The sequence below is a fragment of the Crinia signifera genome, chromosome 2 (genome assembly GCF_055691185.1).
Source record: "Crinia signifera chromosome 2, ASM5569118v1, whole genome shotgun sequence".
NCBI classification, from domain to species: Eukaryota; Metazoa; Chordata; class Amphibia; order Anura; family Myobatrachidae; genus Crinia; species Crinia signifera.
In genome coordinates, this window is record NC_139218.1 from 154152049 (window position 1) to 154170323 (window position 18275).

At 42.9% G+C, this 18275-nt stretch overlaps 1 protein-coding gene across 1 annotated transcript in view; it reads right to left on the reverse strand.

Annotated features, from left to right (window-relative positions):
* TULP1 (TUB like protein 1) overlaps positions 1–18275 on the reverse strand; it is an 87357-nt gene that overhangs the window by 17820 nt on the left and 51262 nt on the right. The window contains exons 6-8 of the mRNA XM_083171113.1: positions 11217–11342; positions 6978–7075; positions 253–423 (exon numbers count right to left, since the gene is read on the reverse strand). Coding sequence (XP_083027239.1) covers positions 253–423; positions 6978–7075; positions 11217–11342 — 395 coding nt within the window. The remainder of the gene's footprint in view (positions 1–252; positions 424–6977; positions 7076–11216; positions 11343–18275) is intronic.

Sequence of the window (18275 nt, forward strand, 5' to 3'; positions counted from 1 at the left end):
TTGTCATTACAGTTGTTATTATTGCTAAGTATTATCTGGACTCACTCAGTGTTCCCACACTGCACCATACCCCATTGTTATTAAAGTTGTTATTATTGCTAAGTATTATCTGGACTCCATCAGTGTGCAAACACTACTACACTTGCCACTACGTACTCCTAGTTAAACAAACATATCACTTTTTTCTGTCTAGTACTCAGATGGGTGCAACAGACAGATTTAGGGATAACTTAGAATGATTTATGTACTTACCTTTTTCTCATTGTCAAGATGAACATAATATGTTGGATACCATCCCCTGTCCATTCCCTTCTTATCCCTTGTCACTTTGCATTTGATTGTTACTCCTTGTGGTGCAGGACGAAGTACAAATTCTTCCAGATTATCCACTTCTATAACTGGTGATGGTGGACGTTCTTCCTTCTGCCAAGATTGTAAGAGATGCCATACTTCAGACAATATTGTCTACCAAATTAATATATATGTGCAGATCCTGTAGCCCCCTCATGGCAGGCCAGGCCCGAGATTCCCCTTTAATGCTGGTTCATAGAAGCAAACACACCTGCTCTCTATTTAAGAGTTGATGCCTGAACACCTAACTGACTTTGGCCTCTGAATCTGGTTGTGTTTGCACTGCTTTGCTGAACAGCTGGTATACACGGGGACTAGTCAGTGCAGATTTTAAGGGAACTCTGCATCATGCTGGTTAATAATTAAGATAAAATTTGCATCTGTTAATAATAATAATAATCATCATAGGTTATCGATAATTGAACTGTTGATGTAACAGTGCTAGATAATCAGGTTTTATAGAGAGCATTATAGGTGCTATACACTACAACGATATGTCTGACCCTGAAGTCAGATGGAATTTCCCTTAAGGCCCCCATACACTATGGGATTTGGTCACGATATCACCCGATTCGGATGAATCGGGTGATGAAATCGGCCCAAAGCGCCAAAATAAAAAAATAATCAGCAAATGAATAGGAAGCCGCTGATTGCCTGAGAGAGGTATCAGCCAATCAGTGGCCGCCCATTCACTTATATGGGTATTTTTTTTCTAGTGCTCCCGTCACTGGTGCTGGCGCGCTGCCCGGCAGTGACTTCCCCTACCCGGTTCCCTGCGCCGCCCTGCTCTGGCCGGCGCTACCCACTCAGCAGCTCCTGCAAAGCAGGGAGGCACCATGCTGAAAAGGCACTGTCTCCCTCCCTGCTCTGCTAAAGCTACCTCAGCCCTCACTGTCACTGCCTCCTGCACGCCGCTCGCAGCGCCTGTCTGACAGCGGGCAGGCAGCAGTATAAACAGCTGCTTCCTGCACCACGAGTGCACACAACCGGCAAAACACCCGCAGTGTCTGTCTGACAGCGGGAGGCAGTATGGAGAAGCTGAGCAGCTGTCCTCCTGCGACCTGCCCCCTCTTACTCACAGACACTTGCGCTGAGGCATGTAGCGCTGTCTGTGAATGCCTGGATGACATGTCATGTCCAGATCCGCCCCCTACCCATTGCTCCCGGCGCCTGTCAGCTGTCAATCAAATGACAAACAGGCAGCAGCGCCGCCTCCCCTTCCTTCCCTCTTCTAAGTGATCTGTGCCAGTGCCAGTCCTCAACACTCCACCCCCTCTATCTCCTCCCCTCTTCTTCCATCTCCTCCTTCTCTCCCCTCCTTTCCCCCTCAGTCACAAGAGGGTTGTAATGGCGTCCTCAGCGTCCTACCTATGCAGATAGAAGGGGAGGGACTGCACAAGAGTTAAATAGCAAAAGAACAGTGAGTCTTTTATTATACATGTTTATAACAAATTTTTTAATAATTGTAGATTTTTTTATTTTAATTTAGATACTTTTTAAATAATGGGTTATGTGCCTAAAGGTGGCCATACATGCTGCAATAGCAGCATGTGATGCGATGTGCGTTCCCGCGGGCATCGCATCGCACAGTACAAAAAGTATGTGCTGCACATACTTTTTGTACTGCTTTCAGATCGCATCGCACACACGTGCCGTGCGATGTGATCTAGCCCATAACGTATGCAATTCTCGCACAGCACTGAGATGGTGTATGCATACATGTACATAGGATTGCATGTTGCATACGCTCCCACATTTGGGCTGCAGCTTGTTGCAATGGCAATGTGAAAGGGCACAAATTTTATGGTTTGCAGGAGGGCGCCGGACACCCTAGCACCAGCCCTGGCGGGCATTCCCCCTGCTATGCCCCCCCTGCTCCCTCTGCCTGCAGCTCCCCGGGAGTTGCATGTGATGAATCACATGTGATTTATCACATGCAAAACTTGGCTCATAAAGTGCCTAATCACATGTGATCCCTCCCAGGGAGCTCCTGGATCAATCAGGTCTGACTTGTCCTTCGGACTAATGTATGGGGGCCTTTAAGGCCCCCATACACTATGCGATTTGGGCACGATTTCACCCGATTCGGATGAAACGGGCCATGAAATCGTTCCAAATCACATGATTAGACTTCCCCTCCGATCCAATGCGCGGACCCGTGCGCATCAGATCGGAGTCAGGCAGTTGGACCGGCTGCACATAAGATTTCCTAAATCTTATGTGCAGCCTCCAGGCAGGGTCAGCGGGCGGGGGACGTCGGAGAGTCAGGCAGCGGGAGAGCCGGGCAGAGTCAGCGGTGACAGATGCTGGGGAGCTGCAGGGGGGGTAAGCCGGGCATGCTAAACTGTCAAATAGGCAGCAAAGGGGGGGGGGGGGGGGCAGGGGACACTGGTGAACCAACAAGGGAGCTGGCCGGGCAGGAGGATCGGGGACTAGTACTCTAGTCTGAAAGGGAAAAAAAACCAATACAAATGAATGGGCAGCCAGTGATTGGCTGAGAGAGCTCTCAGCCAATCACAAGCTGCATTCATTTGTATTGTTTTTTTTTTCCCTTGCAGAGCGAGTTCCCGATCCTCCTACCCAGCTCACTCGTCATTCACCGGCGTCCCCCCGCGCGCTGCCTATGTGTCCCCTGCCTGGCTCTCAAGCCCCCCCCCGCTGCCTATTTGACAGCATATGATAAATCACATGGCGATTTATCATATGCAAAACTTGGCACATCAAGTGCCTAATCATGTGTGACCCCTCCCGGGGAGCTGCCCGGGAAATCAGGTCCGACTTGTCCCTAGGACAAGTCGAGCTAATGTATGAGGGCCTTTAGACCTGTATATTGTACTTTGGTGTCTTTTTTTGCATAAGATATATCTCATGTGACTGATCAAGCCAATATAGATTGCATGGGATATATCTCATGGTATGTACTATAAGATATATCCGATGGGCTGGATTAGGGGGCTAGAGGGACAGAAATCCTCAGTCAAACGTTCTGCGATAAATCGCATGCAGAATATCGCATGCACAAAAAGAACTCCTTTTTCCATCCGATTAAGATAAATCACTAGTCTAGTATGACCTATGTAGGAGCTTCTATCTGGCACTCATGGGACTGGATGGAAAACATAAACTGTAGGATGTGAGACTTTTCAGGGGTGTGGATCACTTGGTCACCAGCAAGTTGTTAGACAGTCATTAGGTCGACATGCATTTAGGTCGACATGTGTCTAGGTCAACATGAGTTAGGTTGACGGGGTCATTAGGTCCTCACAACAAACAATTATACCAAACAATGACCGCGCTAATGGCTACTGCAGCCTATGACCTCAACCTGGGATAACCCAATCCCACACACAAACTCCAGAAAAAATTGGGTGTTGTCACTGGCGCTGTATCCCCTACATATATTTTGATTCACCAATAAGCTGAGGTGAATCTAAGGGGTCCTCCTGTGTCTAGACGGGGGAACCTATGCTGCTAACTTACCTTAACTCAAAGCCCTATGTGCATATAGGGGTTTCTTTGTACTTGGAAATCGATGGTCTTCCTCCTATTCAACTTCCGATTTCAAAAACAATACCATCAGCAACCACGCATCTGCTGGATCGATACTGACCTTATAGCAATACCCTATTTGCATATAAAGGTATCTTTGACAATTTCCTCTGTACCACAACTTCATTCTCACAGATTCACCCCTTGTGTCCAACACTCACCTAGGGACAAAGCCCTATGTGCGCAGAAAGGTTTCTTTGTTTGTCCCTCTCACAGGTGGTCCCAGGAAAGAAGCAGGTGATGGTAGATCCTCAAAAAGGATGTTTTTATTCCATAAAAAATTAGGTACTTGTGTATTATAGCGAGCCCGCGAAGGGCGGCGGTACGCGTACTACGAACTTTTCATACCCCCACTATCCACGTCGGCGTGGAGTTGAGAATAGAAAGTGCGGCGAGCGCAGCGAGCCACCGAGCACGAAGCGTGGCGAGCATACCTGTGAAGCCTGCAAGGGGACGCGGATACCTGTGAAGGTATCCGCGTCCCCACGCGGGGCTCGCTGCGCTCGCCACGCTTCGGGCTCGGTGGATCGCTGCGCTCGCCACACTTTAGATTCTCAACTCCACGCCGACGTGGATAGTGGGGGTATGAAAAGGTCGTAGGACGCGTACCGCCGCCCCTCGCTGGCGCGCTGCGCACGCCACGCTTCGGGTTCATGTTTATAGTGGGGGGGGGGTGGGTGGCGTGGGGGTACATTTAACATTGTAGCACCCATTTGGGTATAATACACAAGTACCAAAAATTACAGATAAAACAAGGGTCAAATGACCTAAACAAACATATAAAATAATAAAAGGAGCTGGCAGGTGGAGACAGTCCTGTGAGCCACCAATCCAAATGGGGGAGCACAGAGTACCGCTGAGATGTCTTACGGCATGCCTCAACACCTAATCGAGCAACAAAACCTCCATATTTTAACGCGTTTCGGGCTTAAAAATAGCCATTTTTCAAGGGCTACTCAAATACCGCCTGTTGGCACATCGGCTAAAAAAAACTGTGAAAAACCACATGTTAACCTTTTTACTGTCGACCTAATGACCATGTCGACCTAATGACCATGTCTGCATGTTGACCTAAATGCATGTCGACCTAATGGTGTTGACCTAATGACTGTCTAACAACTTGCTGGTGACCCAATCACCATATCCCCTTTACAGATGATATATAAACCTGAAAGGTCGTAATCACATGAAATCGTTCAAAATCATTCTAGTGTATGGCGGCCTTATTAGTAAACAGATTGGAGTTATTTTGAATAGAAAATGGAGCCAAAGTTTGCTCTGCAGAGAGGCACAGCATAAGAAACAGGTTGGGAGAGGAAGTGTAGTCACATGTCTGCATTCAGTACAAATTGAATTTGGGTTAGACACGTGAAAGTTAGGAAATATAGAAGGAGTTTATAATAAATTAGTTTCTAATAGGCCCAGGCCTTGTAATAGTGTAGACCACAGGTTCTCAAAGTCGGTCCTCAAGACCCCACACAGTGCATGTTTTGCAGGTCTTCTCACAGAATCACGTGAAATAATAATCTCCACCTGTGGCTCTTTTAAAATGTGTCAGCCAGTAATGAGTGCACCTTTCGGGTGACTTGGAAAACGTGAACTGTGTAGGGTCATGAGGACCAAGTTGGAGAACCAATGGTGTAGACATTGTGTGGGACAGGTGGCATACATAGAGAAGAAAAGGCAGATCTTGATATTGTTGTGGAGGTGACAGGATCCCGTATTTGGAGAACCAGGACCAGCTCAATGGGCCGGGTGCTAGTTATGCTCACATATTCATTACAAAAAAACTAGCACTTTCGTTACTGAAAAGCGAATCACATGCAAATTCTGACTTTGTCTAAAAAAATTGCACCCTATTACTTTTCCCCCATAGTATAAATGTACTCAGCATAATATTTATCTTTACCAATGTTCCCTCTAAACTACAAGCATAATCTAACCGAGTACTGACACAATATTTTTTCAAATACAATTTTTTTTATCCCTTTCACTGCCGCCGAAGCGTGTCGAGCGGCGGTGGAACGCGTCCTCAGACTTTTTCATTACCCCACTATCCACATCGGCGTGGAGTTGATTTTATATAGCGTGGCGAGCGCAGAGAGCCACCGAGCCGGAAGCGAGGCGAGGGGACGCGGATTACTTTACATGTATTCCGCGTCCCCTCGCTGCGCTCGCCACGCTTCCGGCTTGGTGGCTTTTTGCGCTTGCCACACTATATAGAATCAAGTCCACACTGATGTGGATAGTGAGGTAATGAAAAAGTTGGAGGACGCGTTCCGTCACCGCTCGCCACGCTTCGGGTGGTGTAGATAGTGTGTGTGTGTGTGGGGGGGTGTTAAACCTATTTTTGAGGACATACAATCATATTATTGTATACCTAATGTCATGGCATCGCACACCATATAAAATAGCATGCGATCGCATGCGATTTTGTGGCCGATGCGATGGCCCAGGGCTGAGAGAGCAGTGAATAAATTACATAGGAAAATCGCATCACATCGCATATTGCATGGCCCTAAAATGACCCATGCGATGCAATGCAATTTCCCTATGCAGAATAGCCCACTAAGCAAATTGCTTAGTGGGCACCGTTCTAGGAAACAAGTACCGAGAATTTACATGCACAATTTTTAGAATTTCCTACTAGTCCTCCCCTTCCTACCCAGAGGGGGTAGGGTGGGGGGAGAGAGAGTTGGAAGCAAGCCGGTGGCCTCCCAGTGTCATTATCCATGCCACCACCAATTGTCTTTAGTAAGTAAGTAAGTAATGGTGAGTGTAGCAAGACTGCAAGGTTGCATTTGGATTCCCATGTTTGGACCTTGCTCAGAGGTCCTTTCTCCAACTAGGATATCTAGACCGAACCATGGGTTGATGGTCTTTTTACATATGAATAACCTGATTTCTCAATGATCATTTGGTGATAACGTTTATAAATATATGTCACACAATATTTGTCAAGTCATTTAATGCTTAATTGGGTGCTGAAATCACACAAACATTCACAACTTCTTAATTTGAAGACTGAGTAATTCATATAGATTAAAAAACACAACTTAGTTTTTTTTATTTATTACCTTTTTGTTTTTTTTCCCCTTCTTCCCTCTTTTATTTGTGTTCTTCACAGGTTCTTCTTCTTCTTCGATTACCTCATTATCACTCTTTGAAGACCCTGCTGCATATTTTTTGGAATATAAGGAATTGGAGAATGATAAATGATCCCTGCACACAGACCATTGTTTTAATATAGTATCATTTTGTATAACATGTAAGTATTACAGGTTTTATCTTCCACAAGAGAAATCTGATATCCATTTAAAAAAAAAACAACAACACAATTTTTGTTAAGTAATGGAAAATATGGACAACAATTTTGTTGCTCAGTTCCAAACAGTCCACAAATTACAACTTTTCCAAAATAAAATCATAATAGAAAATAAAAGAACAGAGACAAATAAAAAAATAGCACACAAAAACATTCAACATAAGTAAACCACCCAACCCCTTCCCCCTAGCAAGAATTATTCCAGGATGTCTCAAGTTAATGAATGAAGTAAACACCAAGTAGTACCCTCAAAATATTTGTGTCTTAGTACCGATGTCAAGTGAATCAATATAAACGCCCCATATCCTATGAAGCGTTTAACCCTATTCTCAATATCAGGCACGCCTGCCAAAGTAAACCAGTTTTGTCAGTTCTGCCTTAACTGAAGACAAAAACGGTGGTGAGAATGAGGTCCAGGACTGCAATATAATTTTCCTGGCCACCATGACCACAATGGTCAAAAAGGGACCAGCTCCATCTTACGGGTTCCAGGTGGAGAAATTGGCAAATAGCATAGCTATTGGGTCTTTTATCAAGTGCAAATTACAAATTCCATTAATAACCTTATTCCAAAATGTTCTCACATTGCCACAATCCCACATGCTATGACAGAATGATGAATGGACATTTCAAACACAAGCCTGTTTCCCCAGGCACAAAGTACTGGTATTTACGTTGTGCCTGTGAAATATATGCCCGATGTAGAGTTTTCAACTGTACCTCTTATAGCATTATAGTTGAGGGTTTTCATTGTTTTATCTAGATGTTTGGTTAAGATATCTTGAGAGGCAAGAGGTGGTATCAGAGCACCTAAGGGCCGCAACATTCGACCAGATAGTATCAGGATCAACAGGGAGCAGACATGATTTCATATAGCAAATTCTATAGGGGCCAATGGAATTGAAAATATTATGCAGCCGATCCTGGACGTTGTCCTTTAACATAGCAGAAGGCATAGTTTGTATATAATGCCTGACTTGCAGTGCATAAAATAGTCTCTATTACCAATAGATAATTTGGAAAATAAATTCTGAAAAGGTAGCAGACCCCCACCTGGGTCAAATAAATCCCTTATAGCTGAAAGACTTATAGCTTTCCATGTGAGGTATGTTGATGCAGATATGCCAGGTAAACAAGTGGGGTTACCCCAAAACGGGCATAGCATGTCATGCTGTGTCTTTAACCCAATTTTTATTTATGGAAAGCCAAATAGAGTCCATATTGGTAAACAAAATATTATGCATACTGTAGCTAAAGGAGGTAGAGATGCTCTGGTGACATGTAGCAATGCAGCAGTGGAAAATGTAGGGAACAATTCAGAATCTAGGGATTTGTGGGTATAATTATCAGTACCCTATAGCTGGTCTATTATATACCTCAAGAAAACCAAGTGAGTGAAAGCCACCAAATGTGGTGTTCCCAACCTTCCCTCTGCCCTCCTAGAGTATAATTTGAACCTGGCAATACGTTTTGTTTTTACCCAACCATAGGAATAAAAAAATAAAACCCCCTCTGCATACAATATGAAAGCTTTGGAAATATAATGGATTGCAATACCGCTGCTCTCCCCATGGGATGCGGTCATTTGGTCTACAGCATTATGGTCGACATCATTAGGTCGACATGGTAAAAGGTTGAAGCTTTGCCTAGGGTGCTGAGAAGCCTTAAGGTGCCCATACACGTTACAATTATTGTATCCAATATTGGATACAATATCGCATCTCATCGCATCTCGGTTTTGCGATAAGATAAAATCTAGTACAAAAAGTATGTGCTGCACATGTACTAGATCTCATCTCATCTTATCGCAAAACCGAGATGCGATGAGATGCGATATTGTATCCAATATTGGATACAATAATTGTAATGTGTATGGGCACCTTAACACCGGCCCTGCCAACAGTTCACATTTTCTAGACAACCTAGCTGCTGCAAAGGTGCACTCATTACTCACTGACACATTTAAAAGATCCTCAGGTGGAGCTAATTACTTCACTTGTGATCCTGTGTGGACATCTGGAAAACAATAACTGTTGATAGCTCTCGATGACTGGAGTGTGATACCCCAGCACTATGGCATCAGGCCTTAAATACCCAAATGTCCCAGCTGGTGCAATTAATTGCCAATCTTGACAGGAAATTGTGTTTAACTATACTTTGTTCATAAATTACACACCTAGAAAAGGCACATGGTTGGAAAACAAGTACTAGCCCATCTAAAAATGCTATAAGGGAGGTAATTTGGGCCTTGTATCATATGGAATATTTATCCAGTATTGTCGAGGAAAAAATCAAAATTCCTTTCAAGGAAACCTGGGCCCCTTGGTTAGTGTATCACAGCCTTCCTCCACCGTAATCGTAAGTTAGGTAAATAAAGTGAAGAGGTTGATACACTGGACAAGCGGGCACGAGTAGTAGGATTATGAAAAGTGTGGGTTTAAATATAAAGTAGCGAGAGTATAATGGCTGCTAATATAACACCCTATCCCCTCCCCATGTAAGTCGGGGGTCAACGTATGCGGTTGAGTTTGTTTTTTATTTTTCATATGTATTGTTTATTTTTGTATTGTGTCAAGGGGGTTTAAATGTATGTACGTTGTATTCGATATGCATAAGAGATGATGTTTAAAAACAAGAAAAATATCATGTTTTATGCAATGAAAAAACTGAACAATAAAAATTTGATATATACATAAAAAAAAACAGGCACATGGTTTACCCTCAAGAGCTGTACTACATATCTAGCCAAATTCATACTTCTGTACGCAGAATAATCTAGTTTTTGTTTAAGGGCACTCGCATGAGTTCCATCTGCCTGGAACGCATATCGTCACCAGGGGCCTTATTCTGGTCTGTGCGGCCGGAGCCGAATATGCGGCCAGGACCGTGCGTCCTAAACCCCGCCTTCCGTACGGATCGCTCATTCCGTCTGAATGCGGTAAGCCGCTGACCGCATGGAGCACGAGTGGATTTCTCATGGATACACCTCCTCCATCTCTTGGAACCTCCCCCATCATTCGATGGTCGCATACCATCGAATGCAGGACCGAGTGGTCAGGCAGCTCCCGCGAGCTCAGACCACTTGGGCATTTCTCCGTGCAAAAGCAGGGATCTGGGCGGGCAGCTGACATCCGGCAATGTCATATGTCCGCCCCCTACACGTGTGTCACAGCCACATTACCATACGTACGCCCAGCATTTTCATGGGAACGCCCATGAAACGCGGGGCGTATGCATATGTTAATGAGGCCAAACAGCCCTTCACGCCCCTCTCCTCCCCCTGTTCGTAGTGTAGACAATTCATGCGGAATTTGGACGTATGTCCCTTTCGCACATGCGCAGATATGCCTCTGCACATGCGCAAACACAAAACATCGGCGGCCCGAACGCACGCGGATATATCCGCACCAACCAGAATAAGGGCCCATGTTACTTCCGGGTGCCCTCCCCCGTGCGAAGACGTGGACAGCAACTGACGTATGCCCACCAGCTCTGTGGAACGTAGCACCATTAGCCTCACATTAGCTCCACACTTTAGATATGCATATCACCGCTGTGGGGAGTAGATTATGCGTGTGTCAGTGCAGTGGAACGCATGGCCATATTCCCACATTCAGCCAAAGGAAATTATATTACAACGTTATGGGGTGCATTTCATAATTTTAACCAGTCAGTATCCCCGCATTCATATAAACATATACTAGAAAAATTGTGTTTAAATTATACAGAGTAGTGCAGTTTCTTTTCAAGGCTATTTTAAGCGAGTGACTACTGTACCTTTAATTTTAAACTGCAGCTAGTTGAGTTGAATCCATCTTAGTGCCCATACTTTCAGGTACTGATACCCCTATTTCTTAGTTTATAAGAACATTAGAAGCAGATTATTTTCACAGTTTTAAGAACATTTCATAGATACTGTACAATTTGGGACAAGCAATGTATTATCAGTCATTTACATTTTTTATTAATTAGAATTATTTCTATTTGATACCTTTTTTCTTGTCTTTTGTTTCCTTAGTTCCTTCTCCTTTAGACTGAAACATAGAAACTGCTTTTTTCTTTGTAGATTTTATAGGCTTTGAACTGGGGTTTGAATCTTTATCACCAGATTCTGTGTCTGGACAAAATACAGTACATCATCATTAGGAAGAGAATGAGCACTTAATTTTTTCTTGTTTGGTAATGTTTTATATTAATTTCAAAGAGTCTCCTATTATATAGGAGTTTTGCGCAGAGGATGGACTTGAGCCCCTCAGCCAGGGGCAATTTTAGGTAGGAGTACAATCAGTGTGTTCACCCCCCCCCCCCCCTCCTACCTGTACAACAATGGGCAAAAGTTTAGCAGCAGCCTCTTTGCAGGGAGGTGTGGCGACCAGGGCCCAAACCATGCCCCTCCATCAGGCCCGGTAATTACATACCTCCTAAATGCCCCAATATTTTGGACTGTCCCACGTCCCACCTGGAACTGGCAGTGTGGGGGAAGGGCAGTTGGGTCTCCCCACTGTCAGTGCAGTGAATAGATGCTGTGAGAGCAGCTCTCACAGCACTAGCCATGCCTGCTGGCCATGAGTGGAGTAACTACAGCTACATACTGCCACCGTGGTGTCTTAGGGATGCGGGGGACACAGGAAATCGCTCACACCATGATTGTAGGCACATTTTACAATTCAGATGTGGTGCTTGTGAAATCTATCACAGGTAAGTATTTCTGTTCTGCTCTTTACAGTGTTCAATTTATTGTAAGCAAACAATTTGGTACTTTTTAAATAAGCAAACAATTTATTCTTCAGGAACAGATACCATCAATATGCATAGAACATTCAATATGTGCATCAAATAAAGCTACAATCACAATTCAATTTTTATTATACAGTAACTGAAGTTCGATGCCGACCTCTGACCACTATTCTCGAACTGTTTCCTTAGGAATAGAACATTAAGCAACCCTACCTTTCCTTCCTAAACCAATAAATAGATTATTAACATACAAATATTACATTCAATTCTCAAATAGATATATGACTTTGCTCAAGTACGTTGAATAGTACTTATGGCTACTATTATTGCGCAATAATATACACTCAGCGTACAATAAAGCGCTTCTGTGTTTGTTTTCAGAGTCCCAGGGTGTACCCTGTTTCACTGTTCCTAATGAGCTCAAAGTTCTGCACTAAACAGTCCCAGGTAAATTCTAATCCTCTGTAGTAGCAACTAGAAACACTGGATTTGTAATCCAAAGGGCAACTTTGTAACCGGAGGCAATGTCTGTAGTTGTAAGTATAGTATCCACTCCAGTAACTCTGTCTACAATAAATCTTTTCTCTGTTAAGTGTTTCCTTTCTCCCTTAATGTAGTTGATTGAACTACGTTGCTCTATTTTGTTGCACGGATAGATAAATTGCTAGTAGATGGACCACAGGATATAATAATATATTGGGGATAACACGTTAAATATTCAGGATTCTGTTAACTGTGCTGTGTGCCACACTGTCCTTAATAAGTCTTTCCTCCACGTTTGACTGCTTATCAGCCTAACATATACTGCAGTGATATTAGACAGTTTTCTGAAGCTACTCTGTCCTCTCAGTACTGGACACTGTTGACAGTGAGTTGCTATGGTGACCAACACTGATGTCGAGCACTAGCAGATCTGTATGCCTGGACTGCAGTCACCACACTTTCCTTGTTATATATTTATGCCAATGTAGGATTCCCTATGTCCATTAGGCTGGAAGCTTTATGTGGCGATTTTCTACTTTAAGGGCCCCATACATCAGCAATTAATTGTGACAATTTTCAGATATGGAGATGATTGCCACAATTAATTTTAGATGTGTGGGCTCCCCCTTTTGGCAATCCCAATCAGAATCGCCAATCGATTGCTTAATCAGGTTTTTAAACATGTTTAATAATCTGGTATTATCTGCAGATCTTTTTTAGATGTGTGGGCATTCCCAATTCGTTTTCTTCATCTATTTACATTATGAACAGCTGAAATGACAATCGATTGGGGCAATTTCCAGATATGAAGATGCAATCTTTGTGTGTACATGTTAGTATGTCTTCATTTTAACCTCTTCATTTTTCGCTGCATCCCCATATAAATCAGTTGTGGGATTATTAACAATAAAGAATTAAAAGTTATATTTTATGATTTTGCTTTCTTAGTGCGTTCCCCCAAAGCAGTCCCTTTTCTCTTCCTGTCCTAAAATCTTTAGATGGAAAAATCTGCCGATCACTGAAATAAATCTGTAATGTGTGGGCAAAGTCGGATAGATCTGAAAATCCATTTATCTGGCCAAAATATCCCAATATCTGAAAATCCATAAATTGTGATTGCTGATGTATGGGGCCCATTAGCCGTAGTATATTTCACCTCACTGCTGCAAACCGGCTTTCTTCCATAATAAGATGTATGGGCCACCTCCAGATAATTACTCTGCTGTGTAGTATATACTGCTAGTCTGTATTGACTTGAATGTTAACTCTTTAACAAAAACAAATGACAGTCTCTTTTTCAGCTAAGTAAATAAATACTCTCCAGCATTTATCATCCTTCTCTCTCTCTCTCTCTCTCTCTCTCTCTCTCTCTCTCTCTCTCTCTCATAGGGCAGTATTCAATGAGAAAATTCTCCGTATTTTATGGAGAATTTTTGCTTTTTTCGCCTTGGACGGAGCATTTTGCTCTCCAAAAGCGAGCAACCCTATTCAATGTGAAATATTCTCCGTCTTTCTAAGTGATTTTCTCCGTGTCTCTCCGTGTAGCAATTCTCCATCTTTTGATGGGGAGCTGGAATGTGAACTTTTAAACTAAAAGGTTTTTTTTTTTAATTTTGGAGTCAAAAAATCAGGGTTTTTTTTCTGTGAAGGGGCATGTTATTTTTATTCATGTGCTTATAGCACATGAATATATATTTAATTAAAAAAAAAAAAAACTAAACTCGAGCCGCTCATTACATATTCATATATTCACTGCACCCGATCGTTAATATGCACGATCGGGTGCAGTGAATACTGGGTCCCCCGCTGGCTATAGGGGGGGGCAGCCTGTGCTGCCTGGGTCCCGGAGAGCCCCCCTCCCCTCCACATTCCTCTGGAGCAGCCAGGGAGACTATAATCTCTCTGGCTGCTTCCGTCCCCCGGCTCCCTGAAAGCTCCCTGCCGCGGTCGCTCGTCCGCTGCAGGGGTTAAGACTCGCCGCGAGTGGCGGCGAGCATCAGCCACATTGAATAGTGGGTAAAGTGCCGTGACGGAGAATCTCCAAACATGGAGAATCTCCGCAAAAACACGGAGAGTGCATGGAGAGCGAAATAAAACGCTCTCCATGCACGGAGAACTTTCTCATTGAATACTGCCCATAAAGACTGAGGGCTGGCTTTGTAATGTCTGTCATTCTTCCTCTGTGACTCCCCTCTCTATGCATAAGCGGCCTGTGTAGGGGCTGTGCTATGTATTTTGTGGGAGGCTGGCCTGAGGAGATGTTAAATTGCATAAGGGGCTGGAGTACCACTCACCGCGCCCCTCTCCACAGAGACTCTCCATCTTCCCCTCACAGACTGCACAGCCCAACTGTTGCTCCCTCTCAACTGTCATTCCCTGACCCTGGTCATGTGACCAACTCCTGACCTCTTCAACAGTTGCAGAGACTGCTGGGAATTGTTCATCACTCAGACAATGTCCACTGTGGGGATAGCATATGTTTATAGCACAATATATCTTATATTAAGAATAACTAGTATGGCATCGTATGCCTATAAATCACTACATGCACATATATATGAATTTATCACAGTGCTGGCTGTAGGCTAATCAAAGCTCACATAACGGTAGCCGCAGTTAGTGATGGGATGGCAGGCCACAAACTCTGTTTGGCTTTTAAGCCAGTGCTATATAAATGGCCGCCATAGTCAGGGAGGGGTGTAAGAAGCACAATCTCTGCTCTTCTCTCCTCGTGGAACGACAGGGGGCATTATGTATATGACATAATGGGGAGAATTATATATATGAAACTCTAATATGTCCTTTCTTTCAAAAAAGGACATATGGATTAAAAATATTGGCATTATACAGTTAAAAACAACATCAACTAGATCACCAGATTGATTCACTGACACTAACACACGTTTCCCCTTCAAATAGACACACCCACACACCATTAAACTCATCCATGCCATCAGCACCATTAACAGGAGGTAATGTATTACATTTAAAACAGCACTCATATTAGCCAAAACATATAATTACTAACAATCAGCTCACAGGAAATGATGTCAGACGCTGAGCCCTATATATATATAAATCAGCTCCAGGAGTTACCATTTGGCTTTAGGTAGGTTGCTCTTTGAATGATCCTTTCATAAATGGTAATGGTAATGTTTATTTATTGATAATCACATTACTATAGTTTTTATTGGGAACTTGTCATGGTAAAAAAACTTAACCATTATATTGCTAATAGTTAATTGCACCATATTGATACCAAATTGCACCAAAACTAATGAAGTCCCATCACCATTTAGGTGCACCTTGCAATAGTGGACTTGCCACTATACAGAAGTTTTTGCCTTATTTTGTATCCCATTTGGTATGTATAAAACGATTACATTTACAAGACACCTGGTTGACATGCTCTCCCCTCCCATCCTAAAATTTTTTGTAAGACGTAATTTGAACGTCAATGGGCCAATAAAGGCTTATTCACAAGCCTGGCTACTACAGGCTTTTGGTATGTATTAGTAATCTTGTTCTCTCCTTCTGGACCACCACGTCATTATATGTTAAATGAGCTTTTATATACATTTTTTCAAACCATTACCCCCGAAGAAGTCATCCTTATGACAAAACACGTTGGGTTGGTTTCCACCTTGACCGAATTGAACAGAAGTTACCGTGTCTGATGTATATTGATTTGAACTTGCTTTAATAAAAAATTCCCCGCAGAGGAAGACTGGCTGTGTCCAGTTGAAACTGCTGTCGGGTAAATAGCTGCTGGTTACAGTCTCTCATATATATATATGATCCAGCTCTGACTGCGTTGATTTATTGAAACAGCCTCCGGGTGCCGCTTGTCTATCTTTGTATATATATATATATATATATATATATATATATGGCACGATAGGGGAATTTTATGTGTATGGCGCAACGTGGTGGATTATATGTATGGCACGATGTGGGGCATTATGGAAATGGAACTACGGGGGCATTCTGTGTGTAAATACACTACTGGGGGAATTAGGTTTGTAAAAAAAACAATACTGGGGCATTCTATGTGTAAATGGCACTACTGGGGCATTTGGGTGAAAATAGCACTACTAGTGGCATTCTGTATAAAAAAAAGCACTATGGCTGTTTATGCACCCCTTGTGCAGCAGTTGTGCGTCAATTAAAGTAATTGTAGTTATGGTGCAGCATTTTCTAGTGATCTAGGGATAGCTGTGATAAAGCAGGGTTATCAATATTCCAACTGTCCCCTCTAAACTTATAGACAGAATCTGATTGGTTGCTATGGGCAACATCACCTCTTATTTTTAAAAGCTTTAGTATTTTGACCCCGGTGTGATAAGGCAGGCAATGAGAGCTATGAAGTACTGTAAAGCAGGAATACTCCCTCCAGCTCTCTACTGAGGCTGTGCTAGCCTGACACTGTACTTGATTATATAATTAAATGCACAGTCACATGTACTAAAATCTGCATATTGCGCAAACTGCGTGTTTTTAAAGGATGCAATTTACAGCTATGTTTTTACATATGTAATATCCAATTATACATTAATCACTTTTTTAGGAAATCTGGTAAAATCCTGACTTTAATAAATAAAAAAACAAATGGATGAGAAGCAGTTTTTAGACTATATGTATAGTTTTTGCAGCCTTCCATTACAGTGCCAGCACAACCTGCTTGGCAGATCCTACAAGGCAGGAAGACACCGGGCTGAAGAGGCACTCTCCTCGCTCTGCTACACTGGTTTTGCTGCCATCTGCCACACTGTAAGACAAGCAGCGGCACTAATTACCAGTTACTTAGGGCCTTATTTTGGTTCATTCTTTCTGACAAAATCCTTCTTAGATGGGCAAAACCATGTGCACTGCAGGTGGGGCAGGTGTTACTTGTGCAGAGAGAATTAGATTTGGGTGGGGTTTTTCTTCAAAGTGAGATCTATATTGCAGTGTAAAAATAAAGCAGTCAGTATTTTCCCTGCACAGAAACAAAATTACTAAATTCTAAGAAGGATTTTGTCAGAAAGAATGAACCAAAATAAGGCCCTTAGTGCACACATATTCCGTAGCCCTTTATAGAGAATATTTGAACATTCACATCAGTCCCTGACCCAGCGGAGGTTACAAATTATATTCCCTACCACATGTACACACACACACAATCATTGTATTGTGTTGGGAGCCAATTAACCTACAGTACCAATATATTTTTGGATGGTGGGAGAAAACTGGAGTATCCAGAAGAAACCCAAATAAGCAGGGGGAAATACAAACTCTCCACAGTTTGGGCCATGGTGACAATCAAACCCATGACAAACATATACTGGTAGGTTATTTGGCTCCAAACAAAAATTAACCCTATAATGTGTGTGTTTGCGTGTACATGTGGTAGGGAATATAGATTTTAAGCTCCACTGGGGCAGGGACTGATGTGAATTTTCAAATATTCTCTGTAAAACACTGCAAAATATGTGTGCGCTATATAAAAAACTGTTAATAAATAAATTAATTACCTCAGTGCTACAAGGGTGTAATGTTAATGCAGTAATGATAACAATTACACCATCTCCAATTGCAGCTTAAGCTTTGCCCAATTTGCCAATAATTGGGGCAATCAGCCTTTTTTGCTGTGTTTAGGCATGAGTGTTTTGCATAAATACAATAAAATGGTCCACACTATTATTTTAATCCTTCACATCAGTTCCTGCCCAAATGAAGGTTGCAGTTTATATGAACTGTCACATGAACACAAGTACCTCCTACTCCCCCTCCTTCCCACTCCACCTTTGGCGGCAATGCTGATCTCCCATGTAAGTTGCATTACCCTCTC